The sequence below is a fragment of the Poromitra crassiceps genome, assembly GCF_964638095.1.
Source record: "Poromitra crassiceps genome assembly, contig: HAP1_SCAFFOLD_272, whole genome shotgun sequence".
In the NCBI taxonomy this organism is placed as follows: domain Eukaryota; kingdom Metazoa; phylum Chordata; class Actinopteri; order Beryciformes; family Melamphaidae; genus Poromitra; species Poromitra crassiceps.
Window position 1 is genome coordinate 145,482 of NW_028152125.1, and position 21,479 is coordinate 166,960.

The following is a 21,479-nucleotide window of genomic DNA, read 5'->3' on the forward strand; positions in this document are numbered from 1 at the left end:
TCCTCAGCGATATGAGGTTAAAAACATTGCATTTGGAGAGAGACCGAGCTATCATATTTAATTATTGATTATGAATCATGATCATTAGACTGTTTTTAGATGCCCCTTCTGGCACTTGGTGCTACACACGGCGTGTGACGTGCGTGGACGTAGAGGCACCCCTGTGACAGTGTAAATCATACGTCCTCATTTGAAAAACAAGGGAACAAGACTCATTTGTGAAAACAAGAGAGCATCCATGATTTTTCCAACTTTAATTCATAAATTGTTTTACCTACTACAAATGCAATGAGGAAACACTTGAACGTGATTCGACACAAATCACCAAAGTCCATTTTATGCGGCACAGTAAAGTACATTTGGTAAAAATATAATTGCGCAATACTTTAAAGTCACAATGCAATAAGTACAGTAGATGGAAGCTCTCAAAATGTGTACAAGGCAGTTAATTAGCCCCGATATATTTTGCAGATTTGTCTAAACTAAATGTGAACTCATATCTTCCCCCTTCCTGTGTATATAATCTGTATACAGTAAGTTGCTATAAGAACACTGAAATAAGATGATATGCTGTGTGATAAGGCACTGTGCCATCAGATATGCTTTCTACATGGCACGTTTTTTCTCTTTTTTTAGGTTTTGTATGCTGCCATCTCATTTATACGTTTACAATTTCACAGTAAAAACTCGTCTATATTTGCAAATATAAACTGAACACTTTGAACAAAATCGTAAATGGACTTTTTTGTTTACATCACAGAAAATTGCAATCATATGCAACAGCTTCAGAACAAACAAAGCAACACCCACCACCACATATACTACTTGTACTTTTATCAATAGAGCGAAACATACACCCATTTCACATTTTGGCTAAATCGAGCTTGCTGGTTCATTTCCACTTTGTGTGTAACTTTATAACACAGACTCAACAAAAGATATTGTTGACACAAGTATTGTGGCATTTCTTGGGGTTTCCAGGAATATTGATGATGATCAAGTTATAGGTTCCTCTTTAACAGGATTGTCTGTGCTTTTAGTACGAACTCATTTTCCTTGATTCTTGAAGGTACTTTTACAACCAAGAGCAAACTACACCCGGGATGGTTTATGAAACTCTCTTTCCTTCTTAAAGGGATACGTCACTTTTTTGGAAGTTTACCGCTCAGTTTACAGTGAGCTACAGTCGTGAAGTTAGTAATTATCGCCATAGAATGGAGGCTAATGGTACAGTTGTTAAAAATCTGCCAAAACACACATCTCACTGCGCCAAAATACATGTTGTGCTTCGGGTACTCAACACACGATGAAACATTAATCCAAAATGCACATAATTGGTCTTTTTGGAAGGAAAAGAGGTAGGCGGCACTACTTTCCAAACATGGCCGCCGACCTCTTTTCCTTCCAAAAATACAGATTATGTGCATTTTGGATTAACATTTCATCGTGTGGTGAGTACCCGAAGCACAACATGTATTTTGGCGCAGTGAGATGTGTGTTTTGGCAGATTTTTAACAGCTGTACCATTAGCCTCCATTCTATGGCGATAATTACTAACTTCACGACTGTAGCTCACTGTAAACTGAGCGGACAGTGCCGGTAAGGCATGGTGTATCTTGGTTATGTGGGGGGGATGTGGTAAATGAGCTAAACTTCCAAAAAAGTGGCGTATCCCTTTAAGGCCAAAAAACAAGATTGAAAACAATGATAATATGCAAAATATAAGAAAGATATTTTAGGCAACGTAAAGGTAAACACTAGTTCTAAATACGAGTTAACTAATGGAGTAAAAGAAAACTGCATGAAGTCATCTGCATATAGTGTGCGAGTGTTATCCAGGAGCAAGGACACCGAGTTAGTCTGCACAAGCTTTACCTGAAACACAAGTTATCATCAATTTGGAATAAATCCCTGTGAAATGACACAAAATAAAGGTAGAAAAGTCTGTGACACCACCATAGAGTGAGACGCCGTTGACTACCTCCAGCCAGCAAAGACACCATAAATGCAGTCACGGAAATCACCGGCGTTTAATCGCCTCCACTTCCCACGATGCAACTCTTCAAATCCTCCATACGAAGCAATAAGTGGTCGTTTGAAGTTGAAACACTCGTTTCAAAGTCTTTCCACAGTCTCCCCCTGACCTCTGTGTAATACAATCTCAAACACTTTACTGCCTCAGACTTGTCAACTGGGACAGGAGGTCAGGTGCTGGCAGGCCACATGTACATCTGTTTGAGATGGGAGGTCAGGTGCTGGCAGGCCACATGTGCATCTGTTTGAGATGGGAGGAGGTCAGGTGCTGGCAGGCCACATGTGCATCTGTTTGAGACGGGAGGAGGTCAGGTGCTGGCAGGCCACATGTGCATCTGTTTGAGATGGGAGGAGGTCAGGTGCTGGCAGGCCACATGTGCATCTGTTTGAGATGGGAGGAGGTCAGGTGCTGGCAGTCCACATGTGCATCTGTTTGGCGATCTGCAACACAAAGACTATGTCCGGCCGCTGGTCTGGCTCCGGGTTGATGCACATGCTAACCAGCTCCCGTAGCTACGGTGGGATGAAGAGAGGTTCCCATTAGCATTAGCAGTCAGCATTGGATTTTATTTTTTTGCTTTATGTGTGTATGTGTGTGTGTGTGTGTGTGTGTGTGTGTGTGTTTAAATGTAGAACAGCAAGTCAAGTCAGAACAAATAAAGAGTCCACTATCAATTTCACATCTGAAAGAAAAGTAAATATCTAGGACTTTTCAATGGTTTTAATAATTTAACAATAATTTTTTAATTTTAATAGGATAAACACTTGGTAAGATCATCATGAGTTCGATTTCTAGAATCAGTTTCAACTTCAATAAATTCTATCATTCCATACAAATTAGGAAAACAGAATTTAAATTCAGTCATCTGCTGTCATTTACACAAACACAAGATCTCAAGTCAACATTTAGAAACCTTTTCAACTCATCAAAGTACAGGTCCTTACACATCGGGAGCGTTTTTTTCGTGCGATTCATTCGCACGTCAATAATATTTTCCGAACCTATATCAGTCAATGCAACCGTGTATACCGACGGCGAAGTTTCGCCCAGCGTTATTGCGGTGTTGATTTTTTCGAACCACGGCCGATTTGTCAGAAATTCTCTTCCGACGTGTACACATGTGTGGCTGTGATTGACAGGTGGGTCAAAACTGGCATCGCAATTCTGTGCCGTATATTCGCATCGCTCTCGATGTGTTAAGGACCTTTAAGATCAGCAGAAGTCAGGTCTCAAGTCTTCTCTTCATGCATCAAGTCACGTTTCTTTTCTTCTTCTGATTCCTTCCTCATTTTCTCCCCAATAGAGCTGAACAGTCACGTGCCATTTCTTCCATAGACATTTTGAAAAATCCTTATATAATGAGTTTTAAAGGTCCAATCTGTAAGTTTGGGGGGGGAAATAAATGTTTACAAAGTGTTTTTTATTACCATTGAGTGAATGTAACTTAATAAATGAGCCCAGCCGCGTCTCTCTGCGTTCACCCATTGTGACCTTCTGCGCGTTCACAAGCCTGCCTCTTGTACTGGCTCCGGCCGGAAATACAGCAACGAAGAAGAAGGCTAACAGGCAGCGGCTAACATTACATTTGCTAGCTAAGCAAAGAACCAACAACACAGAGTCCAGTAAAAAGTCACACAGAAAAATAAATAAATATTTATCTAGTGAAGCCCATTTGGCCAGACAGCAGCAATGTGACCGATGTCGGGGGGAAACTAGAGTCGGGGCTGTGTTTTCAGTTCATGGAGGGACCTTGTTGCTTGTAGCTGCTGTAATGTTGTTTTGGCCAGATAATGTTAGCTGCTTGCTAATGGATTTTTACCACCTGGTCAGAAACTCAGCTAATAACATTACCGTCTTGTGTGAAGTAATGCAACAGTCGCAAATATACCTAACGTTACTACCGTTATGCTTATGGTCATGGAACATTGTTTGACTGACTGCAGTTAGACTGCCTATTCTCTATGTCATAACGTTAGCTTGATGCTAAACGCGGCTAACTAATATACATAATCAATTACCACCCAGCTCCACTAATAACATTTACCGTCTTGTGTGGATAATGAATGTAGCAGTCGTAAATATGCCTACCGTTACTACTGTTATGCTTATGGAACATTGTTTGACTGTTCAGTTTGGTCGCGTCCAGCTCACATCAACCCCAGGCATTAGACGGTACTGTATAATATAGGGGGAGCAGGCTAGTTCCTGGCTTATGCTAACGTGAGTATCCACTTCTCCGAAGCCAATGCAAGCCAAAACACGACCAAAGATGCCACAATAACGTCTGCTAATTCATCCAGAATCATTCCTGGCCATCTCGAGGTCCAGGTTGCCGTTTTCAAGTGACTTTTATGAGCTAACGTTACAAAGCAACCAACGCCTCTGCCGTTGCCAGGCAGCTGCAGTGCTTGTGCTGGCCGCGTGCGAGTATGCACGTCAGCTCGTGCACACGCTGCCTGCAGTTACTCTAACGGCCACCAGTGTCAGTAATAGTTAGAACTTACGGAAGGAACACTCCGCCCATTTTCAACCAGCTTTGTATCATTAGAACATCAGTAGTATATCAGAAAACTGTAAACGGTTTTGATGTCATTCATCTAGTTTGACAGTTATTGAGAGTTGATTTGAGTTAATGAGTTATTTATTTGAGTTAGTGTGGACCAGTGATGTCACTGGTCCACACTTTAACACTCAATAACTGTCAAATTAAATGACAGACTTTACAACAGTTTACAGTTTTCTGATATACTACTGATGTTCTAATGATACAAAGCTGGTTGAAAATGGGCAGAGTGTTCCTTTAAGGCTGGAACCAAGCTAACCCGTGACCTACTGATGACCATAAAACATTTCAGTTGTTTGCACTCATTTTCGTCAATGAGTTAAAACTAGACGAAAATGTTAGGGAGCGAGGAATTGGAAAGAGATCCAATCAGAAGAGAAGAAGTTAAACATTTAAATCTGTGTCTGTATTGCACGTTCAAACCTTAATACCATTCCTTAATATCAGATTACTAGATCTTTCCAATGAGTTTGGAAATTCTAGAGAAACATTTAAAGGGGGACTTACCCCCCAGATATGTAACAAAACAGTGATTTGAAAAAACCTACGGAAAAAAACAAGAAATGACATATACTCTTGTCTATACTATACTCTTTGGCTGTGCTCAGCTCAGGAAATCAACGCCATTACAGTTTGCCCACCGCCTCGAAAATAATTTATATGAGAGCTGCAATATCTTTATAAATATCAACAACTAGCCAACGCTGGTGGCCTGTATGGAAATAGCGTTGCTCAAAATGGTTGAAAGTTATATCAATTTGGCCATTCAGTGGCGAACTAGAAATTTAATTATTTTTCTCCCATGTGTGGCGGCTTGTCTAACTACGTGAGACTAGTGACGCGAGAGCGCAGCATCGCACAATAGTCACGACAAACGTCCCGCTCTCACGCTCATGTAATCACAATGCGAGATTTCTCCGGGTCATTCCCTCGTCCAACTTGCGATATACCGCGCCATGAAATCGGTTTTTGATTTTCGTTTGGGAATTTTCGTGATTCTTGTTAAAAAGTTACTGCACCTCTGATTTTTCCTCTCGGGCGCAGCGCAGGGCAGAGCTGCAGAGCTCCCACCTCCTCCTCCTCGGGCCATTCAGTCTGTCCAAACTCAATACCGATCTAATCTCAGTATGAGATGCAGGGAAATATATTATAGTAGCCGATGTGTTTAGAGCAGCTTTGTCACGTTGTCACGTCGTAGTATAGCGTTATATTTTACATGTGTGCTAAACTGCGATGAGATTTGTTTGCGGAAATGTCAGACTGTTCTCACCCCATGCCCAAGCCCCCGCCTCGGCCATGAGAGCCGAGGAGGGCTGCTGCTGCTGCTGCTGCTGCTGCTGCTGCTGCTGCTGCTGCGCGCGGCCCGGAGCTTGGGGCTCGTGCATGAGCATACGACTCTCTCCCGCCTGACTGGCCGGGAGAGAGTGCTTCCAACTCGGACTGATAATATAAACAACATCATTTGAGCTTATCCAGGTAAGATATTAATAAAGTAATGACACATTCAGCAGGAAACTAACTATAATTAAGACATGTGCCAACTTTGACGACGTTTGGTTCAGTATTTTAAGAGCAAACAGGTTTTTTTAACTTCCTGAAAAGTTGCTGTTTTGGAGATTCGAGGTCCTGGAACGACAGCGACGATATATGGAATTCTGGACAAAATTATAGCTAGGCTACATAAAAAAAAATCAGATTTGCATCTGAGAGACCAAATCTCATCATAGGGCTCCTTAGTATGAAAAAGGTTGGGAATGATTTACAGCAACACAATGCCATGTCCTTCCTTTTATCATTATAGTGGCGTTTATTGATAGTATTGTGTTACATATGAGTTGGTAGGAAAATAACAGGCGATTGTAATCAATTAACAGGTGATTAACAGGTCAAGTGACATCATGGGAATAGGCTTGGAGTTGTGAGGAGCCGAAAGGGTACAGGGGGAGTAGGGGAGTAACTATCTTGAAATCCCATAGTCTTTGGGGACAACATGAAGTCAGGTTGTACCAAATCTCCCATTCATTTGAGGGCAAAAAAAAAGCAGTGTTCCACCCATAGAGGGCGCTTATGCCAGTTATGCTGCTGAAAAATGATACAAATGGCAGAATGGCAACAGTTTGGTCTCAAATGTGGAAATTTTGACCAGCATTCTTCACACATCACCCCCAAAGTCATATATATTGGTTAAAAGCTGAAAAAAAGTGTTTTGGGGGTTAGTTACACTTTAAATAATGAATTAATTACACTTTAACTAAGCCCGTTACATTTTAGTCGACCACATCTACCGTAGATTTACAGCAGTCGACTAAAATCTTATGATATTTAGTAAACTAAAACTAGACTAAAACTAAATGCCGTTTTTAGTCAAAAGACTATGACTAAAAGTAAATCAAAATTTGCTGTAAAAATTAACATTTGTGCGAAATGAGCATACTGGAGAAGGTTCAAATGAAAGGACACAGCAACCCCATTGATGTTGATTCGTATTGTTAGTAGTCAGCTACGTCCAGATGTCCAGTGACTCCAGTCTGCTTTATGAATTGAACATGGACCGTGTCAACGACAACAAGAAGCTTCTTGTGTTGCTGTACCTTCTCAGAGTACTGCTCAGGTGGGAGGGGAGGGTAGTCACACTGTACCTTCTCAGAGTACTGCTCAGGTGGGAGGGGAGGGTAGTCACACTGTACCTTCTCAGAGTACTGCTCAGGTGGGAGGGGAGGGTAGTCACACTGTACCTTCTCAGAGTACTGCTCAGGTGGGAGGGGAGGGTAGTCACACTGTACCTTCTCAGAGTACTGCTCAGGTGGGAGGGGAGGGTAGTCACACTGTACCTTCTCAGAGTACTGCTCAGGTGGGAGGGGAGGGTAGTCACACTGTACCTTCTCAGAGTACTGCTCAGGTGGGAGGGGAGGGTAGTCACACTGTACCTTCTCAGAGTACTGCTCAGGTGGGAGGGGAGGGTAGTCACACTGTACCTTCTCAGAGTACTGCTCAGGTGGGAGGGGAGGGTAGTCACACTGTACCTTCTCAGAGTACTGCTCAGGTGGGAGGGGAGGGTAGTCACACTGCTCAATCTTGTGGCATAGAGCAAGGAGGTTCATCTTGTCCCCATAAAATGGACTCTGCAGGGCCGCCATCTGGAGATGGGGAGAGATAGATCGTTCTGGTGTGAGGTGCAAAGTTTTGGAGATATGGGCCATAGACGTAGAGATGTCTGCCTTCTCTCGAATACAATGGAAGTGAATGGCACTCTGCTTGTGGTGCTCAAAGCGCCAAAAATGAAATAAATAAAAAATACTTATGAAAAACCCAATAGCAATGTCTCTTTCCAGAAATCATGACCTGGTTACTCAAGATAATCCACATACCTTGTTGTGAGCAGTTTCATGTCTGAACTATCTTCTGGTTTGTACAATGTCTTTTGATAATAAAAGTTGCTGTCGTATTTGCACGATTTCAATCAATTTCAAAGGAGATATTCACACATCCAATTCTCTCTGGTGCAGGTGTGTTGGAAAGTATCACTTTAAGAAAGAAGATCCCGCACACTGCTCTTGCTCAGCATCACCAAATTTTATTGATCATACACAACGTTTCTTGAAGTGTGTTTGACAGCATTTCTGCCAGAGTGATCTTAAATAGACAATGCTCCACCCTTTCTACCCCCTCCACACCTGTCTTCACAGGTGTAGGACAATCAGTCTCTTGTGGGAGTGTCTCTCAATAATTGACAGTAAGCATATATCACCTTAAAAAGACCCCAGATAAATTTGAACACGTGTAACAGCGCAACATATAATTTACACATAATTATGCCTAATAATTCACACATACTATATTTACAATGATATTTACAGAAGTAGCACAACAGATGCTGAAGACGGCCTTGCAGCTTTCATAAATCATTCAAAAGTGTGCAACATTTATCTTGGATGCTTCACCAAACAAGGTATATTTGATACCCAAAACTGCTTAGAGAATAACATGCCATGGGATCTCATCGTTCAATCCTTTGGGGGATAAAGTTTGCAAATGATAAATCCAGTAAACTTCTCTCCTATTCAGAATAGCATCAATGTTGCCACCTCTCTCTGGCAGAGTCACTTTCTCAATGCCCTGGAACCTGAATGATGAGATGTCATGTTTGAAGTCATTGAAAAGTACTGCTATTGGGTAATCTCTATCATTTCTCCTTATGCAAATCTTATGTTCACTTATTCTTTGTTTTAATTGACGCAATCTGGGAACCCAACGGTAAAACAAAACAAAACTCATATTTATTTGTATGTATTGTAGCTCTTTTCGAAACATCATGCAAGTTTATGAAGCTATTGTTAAATTGCATAATCTATTGGAGTTTAAATGGTAAAGGTGATCGTGCTGTGAGTTTACCTCATACAGGAGACAGCCCAGTGACCAGATGTCAGATTTAAAGTTGTATCCGTTCTCGTGGATCCTCTCCGGTGACATGTAGTACGGTGTCCCCACTGGGACAGAAAGACAGACACATGACATGAAAAGTCTCAGTTTGGTCAACATATCTTTGCTCAAGTCATTTTCTTTTTTAACTTGCTTGCTACAATCATTTAATCTGTGTGGTGACTAGGGATGCAGGGGTTAACCGGTTTGACTATTAACCGCGATTTCAAACGTCACGGTTATATAACCGCAGAGGCTCCGTAACACCGGGTGTTTTGTTGTCAAAATAAGTCCGTCAGTTTAAACTCCCATGCGGCGCAGACAGCGCTGGAACGAGAGGAACCGGTCTCTCGCTTCGTTTCCGCACGGACTATTTTAGCGGGTGCACAAAACACAGCTCTCCCACCAGTCTGCTCCCAATAGCATAGCCATGGACGTCAGCCAAACATAAACTTTTCAGAGACGTGCGCGATGCGACAGTCGCCTGACACGAACTGTGGTCTCCGTGGCCTCTTAATTTGTTTACTGAACGGCCATCGATGTAACGACGTAACGCTAGTTAGTTATCTCTCCCTTGCCTACGCTAGCATTACAGCTAACGTAATGGCAGAGCCTGAGAGACCACAAGCAACTCAAAGAGATGATCTCTTCCCCCCCAAAACATGTCTAAAGTAATCGGTATGGCAGCATTTCGGTTACAAAAAGGACACCCAGGGTGTTGTTAAAGATGACGGCTCCCCAATCTGCAAAACCTGCCGAATTCGCAGTCGCAGCTAAGGGCTCCAACACCTCCAACCTTCTACAACACCTGCATAACGTTAGATGATTAAAAATGAATAATAATCAAACTAATAGGCATGGATGAGGATGACACAGTTGATGATAACACTCAAGTGTATTACCCACATTCGTTATATTTCTCATAGGAGGTCACTAAAAGTTAATCAACATTTACACTAAAAGATAAGTTAGATCTGTTTGTCCACCAGGTTTTACAAGTTCTCTACTCAGGTGATCCAAAAGAAATGTAGAAAAATAATACACCTGCCTGACTATGTTTTGTTCCAAAGAGATCTACTGTCATAAATATTACAGTCAGACTTTGTTTATTTTATTTATTTTATTTATCATTTTGGACAAATATTTGCCTTTATTTACCTTTCAAAAGACAGCAACCTTTAAACAATGCATGGACAATACAATAAAACCTCTGTTCAAAGAATGCTCATGTGATTTTTATACGTCCATAAATAATCGTGAAACCGTGATAATCGTGGTTTTTTCTCAGACTATAATCGTACATCAAAAAAAATAATCGCTGCATCCCTAGTGGTGACCAGTATTTGTCCTGGTCGCTGCACTAGCGCCTCCTCTGGTCGGTCGGGGCGCCTGTTCGGGGTGAAGCGAACTGGTCGGAATAGCGTGATCCTCCTACGTGTTACGTCCTACTGGTGAAGCTCCCACTGTCGGGTAAAAAGAAGTGGCTGGCAACTGCGCATGCGTCGGAGGAAGCATGATGCTAGTCTACAGCTCTCCCCTGATCGGCAGAGGATGGAGCAGCGACCGGGCAGCAGGGGGGAAATTGGCCAAGTACAATTGGGGAGAAAATGGGGAAGGGAAATCGGGAACTACATAAAAAAAATAATAATAATAATCTGTGTTGTGACCTGTGATGGGGACTTGGGTAACAGTAACTTGAGACTTGACTTGAGACTCTTCTTCAAAAGACTTTACACTCAACTCGGACTCGAGATTTGGGACTAGTGAACATTTATTTAATATTTCTTTGGAGCATTAACATTAACGAAATGTCTACTAATAATAACATCAACTAATCAATGTTGATACTGTATGCTAATAGATAAAGGAGTGAGGATAATACAGTACATGCTTTGAATTCTTTAGTTTTAGCTCTGCAGTGTTCTAAGCAGACCAGATGGCATGCAGCAGATGATAGAACGCTCATCCATAAGACACTCGAGACATGACTTGGACTTGTGACCAAAGACTTCAGACTTGACTTGGACTTCAAAAAATGACTTGTGAGCATCTGGCACTGGTGGCTTGTATTGTAGCAAGGAAAAGTATGTGGTCTCTCTGAAATAACAAAACTAAACACTGAAATGTGTGTTGTAATTAATAAACTATGAATAAAGACTGAGCCAGGAAGACGGTTTGCAGTCAGCACTTCATGGAACTTAAAAGATTGTTCCGGCATGTAATTCATTTTTCTCCTCATCTCCAATTGGATTGGAATTTAATGTAAAATGCAAAATGTAGTTACTTAACTTGTGAGAACCTGAATAAAAACGGACATACGCTGAGCTCCGTAAGATTTGTAATAGCAAAACATTTGCATTTTGTTTTGGCAATCCTTAGCACCAAAGTGCCTGTGCAATAACAATAAATAATAGTTCTTCGATCTTGTGAAAACAAAAACGCTCATCTTACTGCCGCGATATCTTGTGTTTAAAAAATAATAATGTATTGAGTTGATCATCACAAAATAATGAATATAATGCAATGTTATCCATTATGTTGCCATGTTATCCTGCCATGTTTTATGTTTTATTTTGTTTTGTTTTGTTTTTGTTTGTTCTTTTCTCTTGTTTTTGTTTATATTCTATGCTTTGATGAAAGTGTTAATATTGGTTTAATTTCTTAGGTAAGAGACCTCATATAAGCCCATTAGGGGTTCTTGATTTTTTATCCCCCATTAGTGCTAATTTAATTTATTTATCCTGGTTGCTACTCCACCCTCTGCCGATCTGGGGAGAGCCGAAACTGACTCCATGCTTCCTCCGAGACATGGGCAGTTAGCCAGCCGCTTCTTTTCACCTGACAGGGGAAGCTTCACCGGTAGGACATAGCACGTGGGAGGTTCACGCTATTCCAACCAGTTCCCCTCCCTCCGAACAGGCGCCCTTAATGACGAGAGGAGGAACCACATTAGCAACCAGGATATTGCATGTTTTGGTGAAGGGGTTCCTATATGAAGGAAACCCCCGGGAGGCACGGGGAGAACATGCAAACTCCACACAGAAAGGCCCTTTTGATGACCCCACCCGGGCGGTGGGCACTCGAGGACATGCGGACGGGCACGCATTCCTTCAGCGTTCACAGCGTCCCAGGTGGGAATCGAACCCAGGACCTTCGAGCTGTGAGGCGACAGCGCTTACCACTGCACCACCGTACCCCCCCTGCACAATCTTTTGAGAGAGTCTGGTTGCTAATACCTCCACTCTGGGCTAGCAGGGAAAAAGGCTCCGTTACCTTTACAGCAGGGGTGGCCAAACTACGGCCCGCGGGCCAACTGTGGCCCGCTGCCCGTTTTTAAGTGGCCCGCCATGAATTTAGAAAAAATTTTTTTTTGCTAAAAACGTTTTTCCGTTTTTCTGTTTCAAAGTTTAAAACGGAAAACGAAAACGAAAACGGGGGAAAAAACTGAAAAACAAAAACAAAAAAACGGATTCCCCCCATTTCGTTTTTTCAATTTAAAACCATTGAAAATGGGTTATACTTGGGCACCCTGACATGGTCTATTTATAAAAATAAAAAAAAATAAAAACTGAATTAATGTTTAATACTAATGTTATGTTAAATTATCTCTGTCTTAACCTGTTGGCACAGGAAAAGAAAATTTGATAACATACAGAAATACCCATTGTAATAGGTGAGCGCATCAATAAACGATGTGTCATATTTATTTAGGTAGAAATTAAATTTTTGATGGCACACGGGTTTTCTGGTCCAATTTTTTTGCTGCGAAAACTGCCGCGCTTAATATTGTTTGGCCCGCGACTCCTTATATTTTTCTGTATGCGGCCCACAACCAAAAAAGTTTGGCCACCCCTGCTTTACAGCCATCCGCCGAAAGTACCAAGCAGGCCTGCTTTATTGCACAATCCAAATCTTCGTCAAAACTGGCCATTTTCAGTGTGTAGCAACGAGCTATAGTCTAGTAGGAAGGAGGGGGTATCATGCACCCCCCCGGAAATATACTTCTAATCAGCATTTCTAGATTGGAAAAATTGTGTAAAAAATGATGAGCTATGTTAACACGTTCACTGCCAATGACGTGTTGATACGTCAAAAAAAATCCAACGGTTGACTGCCAATGATGTGTTGATACTGTACGTCAAAAAAAAAAAAAAAAAAAATTTGACGGTGGGACGTGGATCAACGCCCCCCACGTCTCCTATAAAAATATTGGAGCCACCGAACGTGTACAACCCATTCCACCGACCCACTAAGTGGCGACAGTGCTCTCCAGACTAGAAAAAGCAGAGCCAAAACTGCAGGGGAACGCGCGAGGAAACCATTATCATACTGTAAAATGGATTGGCGAAAACGCTTTCGCTTTCGCGCATTATCGCGCTGGGAGCTGGCGGTGGGGGATTGCAAATTTGCATAATAGATTATGCGTGCAACACACTTTGAAACACCGCAGAAAGCCCACAATCGCACGCAGCTTCATGGCAGCTGAGCTCACAACCGAAACGACTCATGCAGACTCGCCCAAAGAGCAGCCGCCAGCAGCCAGGCAGCACAGACAGGCAGAGCCTCGCTTGTGACAAACGCTGCAAAGCCACTAGAGACACACCCACGGAGGGAGGAGTTTGAAGGAGAGGGGGGTTTCCTGCTGCTATGGAGGAAATTACTGTTCAAAACTATTGTTTAGATGTCTGACGTCTTACGCCAAAAATAAATGGTTAAAGTGACTGTTCTATCGAATTTCACAAAAAGCCATTTATCTCAGAATAAATTTTCAGACGCTGAAACCATGCTGTATTCTACTGCTAATGCCTACATAACTACTAACTCTACAAACTAACTATTTTAGATAGAGAAAGCACACATTCTATTAGTTCTTTTGAGATCATTTGTGTTCACAAAATCTTAGCAGAAAAGAATCCTCGGCTCTTGAAAGATGAGCCAGAATCCTCAAAAAAAAACCTTGGCAGAACCTACCTACAGTATTGAAAAAACGGCTGGCAGTGAATGTGTTAAAAAGTTGTGAAAATGTCCCACATATCATTTTTATGTAAATTAGTGCCGCCATCACCAAAAAGTATATTTTCACTATATCTCAGCCAATATTGCAGATAACTGAACAAATAAGGTGTCTAGACCCATGTTTTGAGGGTCAAGGATCATAATAAAACTATTCCTGAAGTGGCCACATGTATCTGTGGCATGCTACTATGCAAATTAGTGCTGCCATTATGAAAATATACATTTTTTGTTCATGTACTAAATACCTCAGTCCAAAGTTCAACCCCTTCGCTGATGCCAACTGTGTATTTTGCTGGGTATTCAACCTCCAAAAAACAAGGTAAGAAGCTAACTCAGCTACACACCACACTACATCACAATACAGATGTGTAACAGGCCACAATTCTACTACAGGGTGGAGAGCTAGTAGCTAGTTAGTACTACTAGCGAGCTAGTAAACATATTAAATCTAGCTAGAACCTAGTTTATTGATGAAGCTGGGTTCATCTCTTATCTGATAATAAGGGGTTACGCTTAACGCACGCAAGGCACGCAAGCTAGAACTGACCGTGCGATATTTCTAGTCAGATTTAAAAGTCCAGATGTCATAACAGGGTGCCTTTAAGTTAATGGTGATTTGGTGGAAGCAGACATTAAGCCTGCATGCCCAAAAGAAAACACAGTGTAGGTCCTGCAGCCAACAAATGCTGTCCAGCTACATGCATCCTTCATGTGCCATCATGTCTGATCATGGTCATTTTACACTCCTCACTAAAATCAAAGGAACTGCTACAGAAAAACTACAACAGCTTCATACAATCTGGAACTGACGTCTCCACCAGTCACATGAGTCCCCATACCGTATGCAATAAGTGTGTGAGCAGATCCCTACAACTCTCCCCGATGACCTGGAAAGTGTTGGGTCCTTCGGGATCAATAAAGTATCTACCTACCTACCTACCTACCTACCTATCACTGCAACTTTTATCAGCACTTTACAGGCAATCTTCATCTTCTGGTAGATGATATAGAACCAGAACCATCAACCTCAAAGTGGCATCGCTCCCCCTGTAAATTGTCTTCAGGGGGTTCTGCTAGATTCATCTTTACACCAGAGTACATTTGTTGTGACAAAGTTGAGATCAAAAATGGTCATCGCAACACTGAGAAACCTGAATACTTCTCATCTTATAAGAACAACGAAAATGCATGGGAGCAAATTGAATCACGGGCCAATAAAATGGGTCTAGTTCGACTTCATAGGCAGGCAAAAGGCTTGTGAGGCCAAACACCATCCATCATGCTTTAAATATTTCCGCACAACATTCGCTAACTATGAGCCCCCTAGTCCACCTAGTCCACCTAGTCCACCTAGTCCACCTAGTCCAGGCACGAGCTGCTTGCCGCTGCTTCTGATATACCTGCTGAAGAACCAGATGTAGCACTCTTGCATCTTAGTAGCATAGATAGACAGTGTCATTCTCTGCAGGTGTGAATGATGAGCCATCAGGAAACTTTGGGCCAACACGAGTAAAATGTGTAAAGGGTGAGAGAGTTTCTGGTGTGTCGACTTTCAGGCTACGCTGTTACGACTTGTTGATGCAGCATTCGGACCTTATTGCTCTCGAACCCAGTCTTGACCTCCTGCACCATTATTCCTCCCACACACTGTTGCTGTCGTGCACATTCATTCGTGTTTTATTCAAGTTATCCAACTCACAGTGGAATATGAGGTTGCCTTCTCCTGTCACAATTTTGTGTGTTCGATAGGCTGAGACTTCATCTAGGACCTTGGCCAGGGGAGTTTCCCGTTCTACTGTAAGTCAAAATCGTAGCTCTCAGAGTGGCCAAGTCTGTCTAATATCATGGTGAACTGCCTGCTTCGGAACAAGTACCTGGCGGTCACACAGAGTAGAATGTGTTTGGGTAACTTCCATTTTCCCTCTGACACTGCCCGGCACAGGTCTTGCCAAATACCAGAAGAATACCAGACGCTTCATACAGTGAACGCTGCAGACGCTGCATTTGTCTCTACTTGCCAGCAATAACCGTGCTGAGGAACTGGATGAGGTCCTGCGGGTGGGAGATGTTCAGAAGTGATGTTCAGAAGTGAGCTCCATATCGTTGGCTGTTGGCGGCCACAGTAGATCATTGGACTCTATGAAAGCCTGTTGGACATTCAGACGAAGTAGGAGAGCAACATTTTGGTACTTGTCTGTGCTTCCGGGAGTGTACGCTCGTGCAAGAGGATTAGAAACGCTGATATTCAAGCTGTATACATGATCATCCAGTTTGTGAAGTGGATATGCTCCTTGATTGGGTTCTTCTGTAGGCATTTCAGTAGATTCTCAGAACGATAATCTCAGTTCCCGTACCCATTCAATTTCAGTTCTTTGACAAGAGCAATCGCAAAGAAGATAGCTGTGGGACCTAATTTTGCTGGACGACATAAGTTTGAATGTGTTCCAGTACCAAGATGAATGCTTTTTCATGGGTGGCTGACATGCAAGGCTGCTCGTTATGCTTTGCTCCTTTTGGCTCTGCGAATCTCGCACTCATAGTTAGCGAATGCTGTGCGGAAAGATTTAAAGTTCTTTGACCTCACAAGCAAAGAGGTATTTTACCTTACGAACTAGACCCAATTTCTCAGCCTGTGATTCAGTTTGCTCCCATGCATTTTCGTTGTTCTTATAAGATGAGAAGTATTCAGGTCTCTCAGTGTTGCGATGATGGTCTTTGATCTCAACTTTGTCACAACAAATGTACTCTGGTGTAAAGATGAATCTAGCAGAACCCCCTGAAGACAATTTACAGGGGGAGCGATGCCACTGTGAGGTTGATGGTTCTGGTTCTGTATCATCTACCAGAAGATGAAGATTGCCTGTAAAGTGCTGATAACAGTTGCGGTGATAGCCAACACTTTCCAGGTCATCGGGGAGAGTTGTAGGGATCTGCTCACACACTTATTGCATACGGTATGGGGACTCATGTGACTGGTGGAGACGTCAGTTCCAGATTGTATGAAGCTGTTGTAGTTTTTCTGTAGCAGTTCCTTTGATTTTAGTGAGGGGTGTAAAATGACCATGATCAGACATGATGGCACATGAAGGATGCATGTAGCTGGACAGCATTTGTTGGCTGCAGGACCTACACTCTGTTTTCTTTTGGGCATGCAGGCTTAATGTCTGCTTCCACCAGATCACCATTAACTTATACCCTGTTATGAAATCTGGACTTTTAAATCTGACGAGAAATATCGCATAGTCTGTTCCAACCTGCGTGCCTTGCGTGCGCTAAGCGTAACCCCTTATTATGAGATAAGAGATCAACCCAGCTTCATCAACAAACTAGGTTCTAGCCAGATTCAATATAGCTCGCTAGTAGTACTAACTAGCTACTAGCTCTCCATGACCACGTTTTTACCCTGTAGTAGAATTGTGTCCTGTTACACGTCTGTATTGTGTGGTAGTGTGGTGTTCAGCTGAGTTAGCTTCTTACCTTGTTTTTTGGAGGTTGAATACCCAGCAAAATACACAGTTGGCATCAGCGAAGGGGTTGAACTTTGGACTGAGGTATTTAGTACATGAACAAAAAATGTATATTTTCATAATGGCAGCACTAATTTGCATAGTAGCATGCCACAGATACATGTGGCCACTTCAGGAATAGTTTTATTATGATCCTTGACCCTCAAAACATGGGTCTAGACACCTTATTTGTTCAGTTATCTGCAATATTGGCTGAGATAGGCTATAGTGAAAATATACTTTTTGGTGATGGAGGCACTAATTTGCATAAAAATGATATGTGGGACATTTTCACAACTTTTTAACATAGCTCATCATTTTTTACACAATTTTTTCAATCTAGAAATGCTGATTAGAAGTATATTTCCGGGGGGTGCATGATACCCCCTCCTTCCTACTAGACTACTAGTGTTGGTGTCTCCCAGCGGCAGAGGCATTTGAGACATGCAGGGAGTGGAAAGGAGATCCATAAATGGTCGCAGCCGGTCAGTCGGAGCCGGTCAGAGCCAATGACAGAGCTTGCATGGAGCGGAAAGGGATTTTCTTCTGCTAGCCGACTGAAATAGTCGGCCAATGGCAGCTCTTACACCAGCAGTCTGCTTCAATGCAGTCAGACTAGGATTAAGGTCATCCGAAAATGCTGTTTACATGGCAGTGTCGTATTCAGAGGATTGTCTTAATCAATGTGTCTTACCTAAGGAGTGTGCTGCTGTGGTTTTGGAGCTGAAGAAGCGTCCCAGTCCCAGGTCACCTAGCTTCACCTCCCCTGTGGCTGTTATAAACACGTTGGCTGGTTTGATATCTGACACACACACACACACACACACACACACACACACACACACACACTTAAATGCGATATTTCATCATCATCATGGGCCTTGGATTATACTGTCACCGTTGACGGCAGTCCTGACGATGTCATGTATGATAATCAGTCCTGACTATGTCATGTATGATAATCAGTCCTGACTATGTCATGTATGATAATCTTGCGAGGCAGCTGGATTGCAGGTATATTTTTAAAGCGCCTGCCCCTTTCCCTCATCTCAAAGACAGGAGAGAAATGTTACATTCTACCCAACATCCTGGGTTTGTTGCAACAACACTTAGGCCTTGGCCACACTGATCCGTGGTGTCTGTCCGTGTGCGTTCATTTCTCTGTTCACTTGCATTCATTTTCAATGACAGCTGTCCGACTGTCCGTGGAGTACTCAGAAGCGTACGTATACAGAAAATTTGCATACGTTTTGATGGACAGAAAGTTGAAGAGGGATGAACTTTTTCTGGATGGACGTATCGGATGGTCGGAAGTCACTGTCCGTTTAGCCAATCAGAGTCGAGGTCTCGAGAGGAGGCGTTCCGAGATTTGTTTCAACTTTTCAAAGAAGATGGCGGCCGAGGCAGTGAAGGAGGCTATAATTAATGCTGTGTACACCATCCCGCTGTTGTACAACGTGATAGTCAATGTCACCATCTGATTTCACCATCTAATCTGGTCATTCGGTGGCATTGTATTGCCACATAAGTAATGTAGCGCACAGAGCTAACAGCTAGCTGACGCCAGCTTTCTTCTTCTCTCGGTTTATAGGCGGGTCGCTGACACCTTCAAGGTGCTTACCGCCACCTGCTGTACAAGTAGGTTACTTGTACATGCAACGGACATAAATCTATCCGTCTATCTGTTCTGTCCATTTTCTGACGGATCAGTGTGGCCAAGGCCTTAGCGTCAAATGTAACTCAAGATTCAACATCATCAAGATTCAAGATTCAAGATCTTGAATCTTGAATCTTGAATCTAACTGCGTGAGTGCATGCACTGATGATGCAGAGAGTTCCCCAAACTTCTGACCAGCCAGATATCTTACCAGAGCAGCCAGTAGTTGTGGCGGGACAAAAATTTTGGCCCCTTGAAACCAGATTAGAGGACCATTTACATTAAGATTAGACTGTTTTTGCACTGAAAGGATTTGTTTAACTAATATTTGTGAACTTTCATTTTCATATAGGCCTATTTTTTAACAGTTATTGTTCATATTGTGCTTAATGTATTAATTAAAAGCGTTATTGATAATGAAGTAGCCTATGCTTCCTCATGTTCATTCAGGGATACTATGATGACAGTGGTTTGGGGCCCCCACTCTGATGTTGCATAGGGCCCCGAAAGGCCCAGAAGCGGCCCTGCAATCCCTCTCTCTCTCACCCCGTATGACAGGCTGACAGGCAGGGATGCAAATCATTCCTCAGCACATATACGCGGTGTAAAACATTTTTGAAGGATGTCCTGGTCGAGGTGTATGTTGTAGGCTTGTTGTAGGCTGTTATGCTGGAATTATGCTTGAAGTTTGGACTGTCGCACGGAAATGAGAGACACTGAATCTTGACGAGGAAACGTGTGGAGCTTTTATACACTGTTAGCGCTTTCAGACAGACACTGTTCTGGTTCTGGCTCTGGCTCTGTTCTGGATTCTCAGAACCTTGGTGCTTTCTGGCGAACCAGCCCGTGTTCACACCAGTTTAAGCGGAACCAAAGTGGGAGGACATTATTCGGTAGTCCTTCTTCAGTTTATTTTTATTTTTTTAAGTTTATTAATTATTTGGTCTGGCGTTCGAGTGAACCCAGCCTTCGCCCTCTCTTCTGCAAGTTCGGCATATGATTTGCTCTTTCTTGTACTGCTTTCTAGCTTTTCTTGAGATTCGGTAGATGCCCAAATCGCCACTAAACATTTGGTTTCCTCAGGAGACCACTGCAAATTATTTTTCTCTGTGTTGTCACTGCCTTCTTCTCCTTCCTGCTCGTTTTCACAGCCTAGAATGAGACACGCCCACTGATGATGTCACGGTTCCCAAGGAAAACCAACTATTTTTTGGTTCCGCTGAGAACCAACTTTTCAGGTTCCGAACCAATTATTTTTTCGGTCTGAACGCGCCGGCCAGTTCAGATTAGGGTTCTGGAACCGGAACCGGCACGGAGCCCTGCCGGTGTGAAAGCCCTATGTGTGGGTTTCTGCTCGCGGAAGTGAGCTGGAGTCTTGAAAACTACTGGGAGTATAGTATTTGCAGTATAGCATTCGTTTTCCGTCCCGTTCAAAGACGCACGGGTATTTCACCTCGATGACAATTTCCTCGTCCTTTGTTTAATCTGTGCGGGGCTGCGGGCGGACGCGGACCAGATTATTTTGCGAAAAACTGTAATGGAAACACAGCTACGGTTGGTCATTTCGTATAATCCGACATTAGTCTAAATGAATCAACGTGACAACATTATTAACAGTATAATCACTATCAAGATATTTCGTCTTAAAAGACTTAGAGCGTCATGTCATGTCATGGGCGAAATTAACGTGTCGTTCTTAACTCTGTCACCTGTGACACGCCCCCCCACACAGCACTGTTGCGGCTGTTTCTTGTGCGGCTGGGTGGATGGAAGCTCAGATCAGCATTATGTCCGAGGAGCAAACTTATTCGTCTGATCGACTTTATGGTGACAAGAAGCATGCACATTCACAGCTGCTTTACATTAGGACGTCAAAGGGAGAAAAAAAAAGAGGATACATGTCAACTCCTCAAAAATCAAATCAATAAATTCCTAGTCGGATCGAGAGAGGCGACAGACGGTGAAATGTCCGACGACCGGCTCTTGTGGAACTCTCTGATGATGTCATAGGCATTGTGACATCACCGATGATGTCATCAGTGATGTCATAAGAAGGATGATGTCATCAGTGCTGTCATAAGAGCAAAATCATCTTATGACAGCACTGATGATGTTATAGGCATTGTGACATCATCAGTGACGTTATAAATCACCTTATATAAGCAAGTGACATCACATTAACTCAGGCTCCTAAGAAAAGGCCTCTGACTACTGCTGAGAAAAAGCCAGCTCCATGGGCCAGAGAAGCTGCTGAAGCTCCTCCACCCAAGCTGGGCCAGAGAA

The 21,479-nt window shown here is 42.7% G+C and overlaps 1 protein-coding gene across 2 annotated transcripts in view; it reads right to left on the reverse strand.

The window, feature by feature from the left end:
• Positions 1-254: 254 nt before the first annotated feature.
• LOC310770950 (serine/threonine-protein kinase Nek6-like) overlaps positions 255-21,479 on the reverse strand; it is an 85,699-nt gene continuing 64,474 nt past the window's right edge. For both annotated transcript variants that reach the window (XM_083663645.1, XM_083663646.1), the window contains exons 8-11: positions 18,234-18,341; positions 8,991-9,085; positions 7,622-7,735; positions 255-2,547 (exon numbers count right to left, since the gene is read on the reverse strand). In XM_083663645.1, the coding sequence (XP_083519771.1) occupies positions 2,437-2,547; positions 7,622-7,735; positions 8,991-9,085; positions 18,234-18,341 (428 nt within the window). In that variant the 3' untranslated portion in view covers positions 255-2,436. The remainder of the gene's footprint in view (positions 2,548-7,621; positions 7,736-8,990; positions 9,086-18,233; positions 18,342-21,479) is intronic.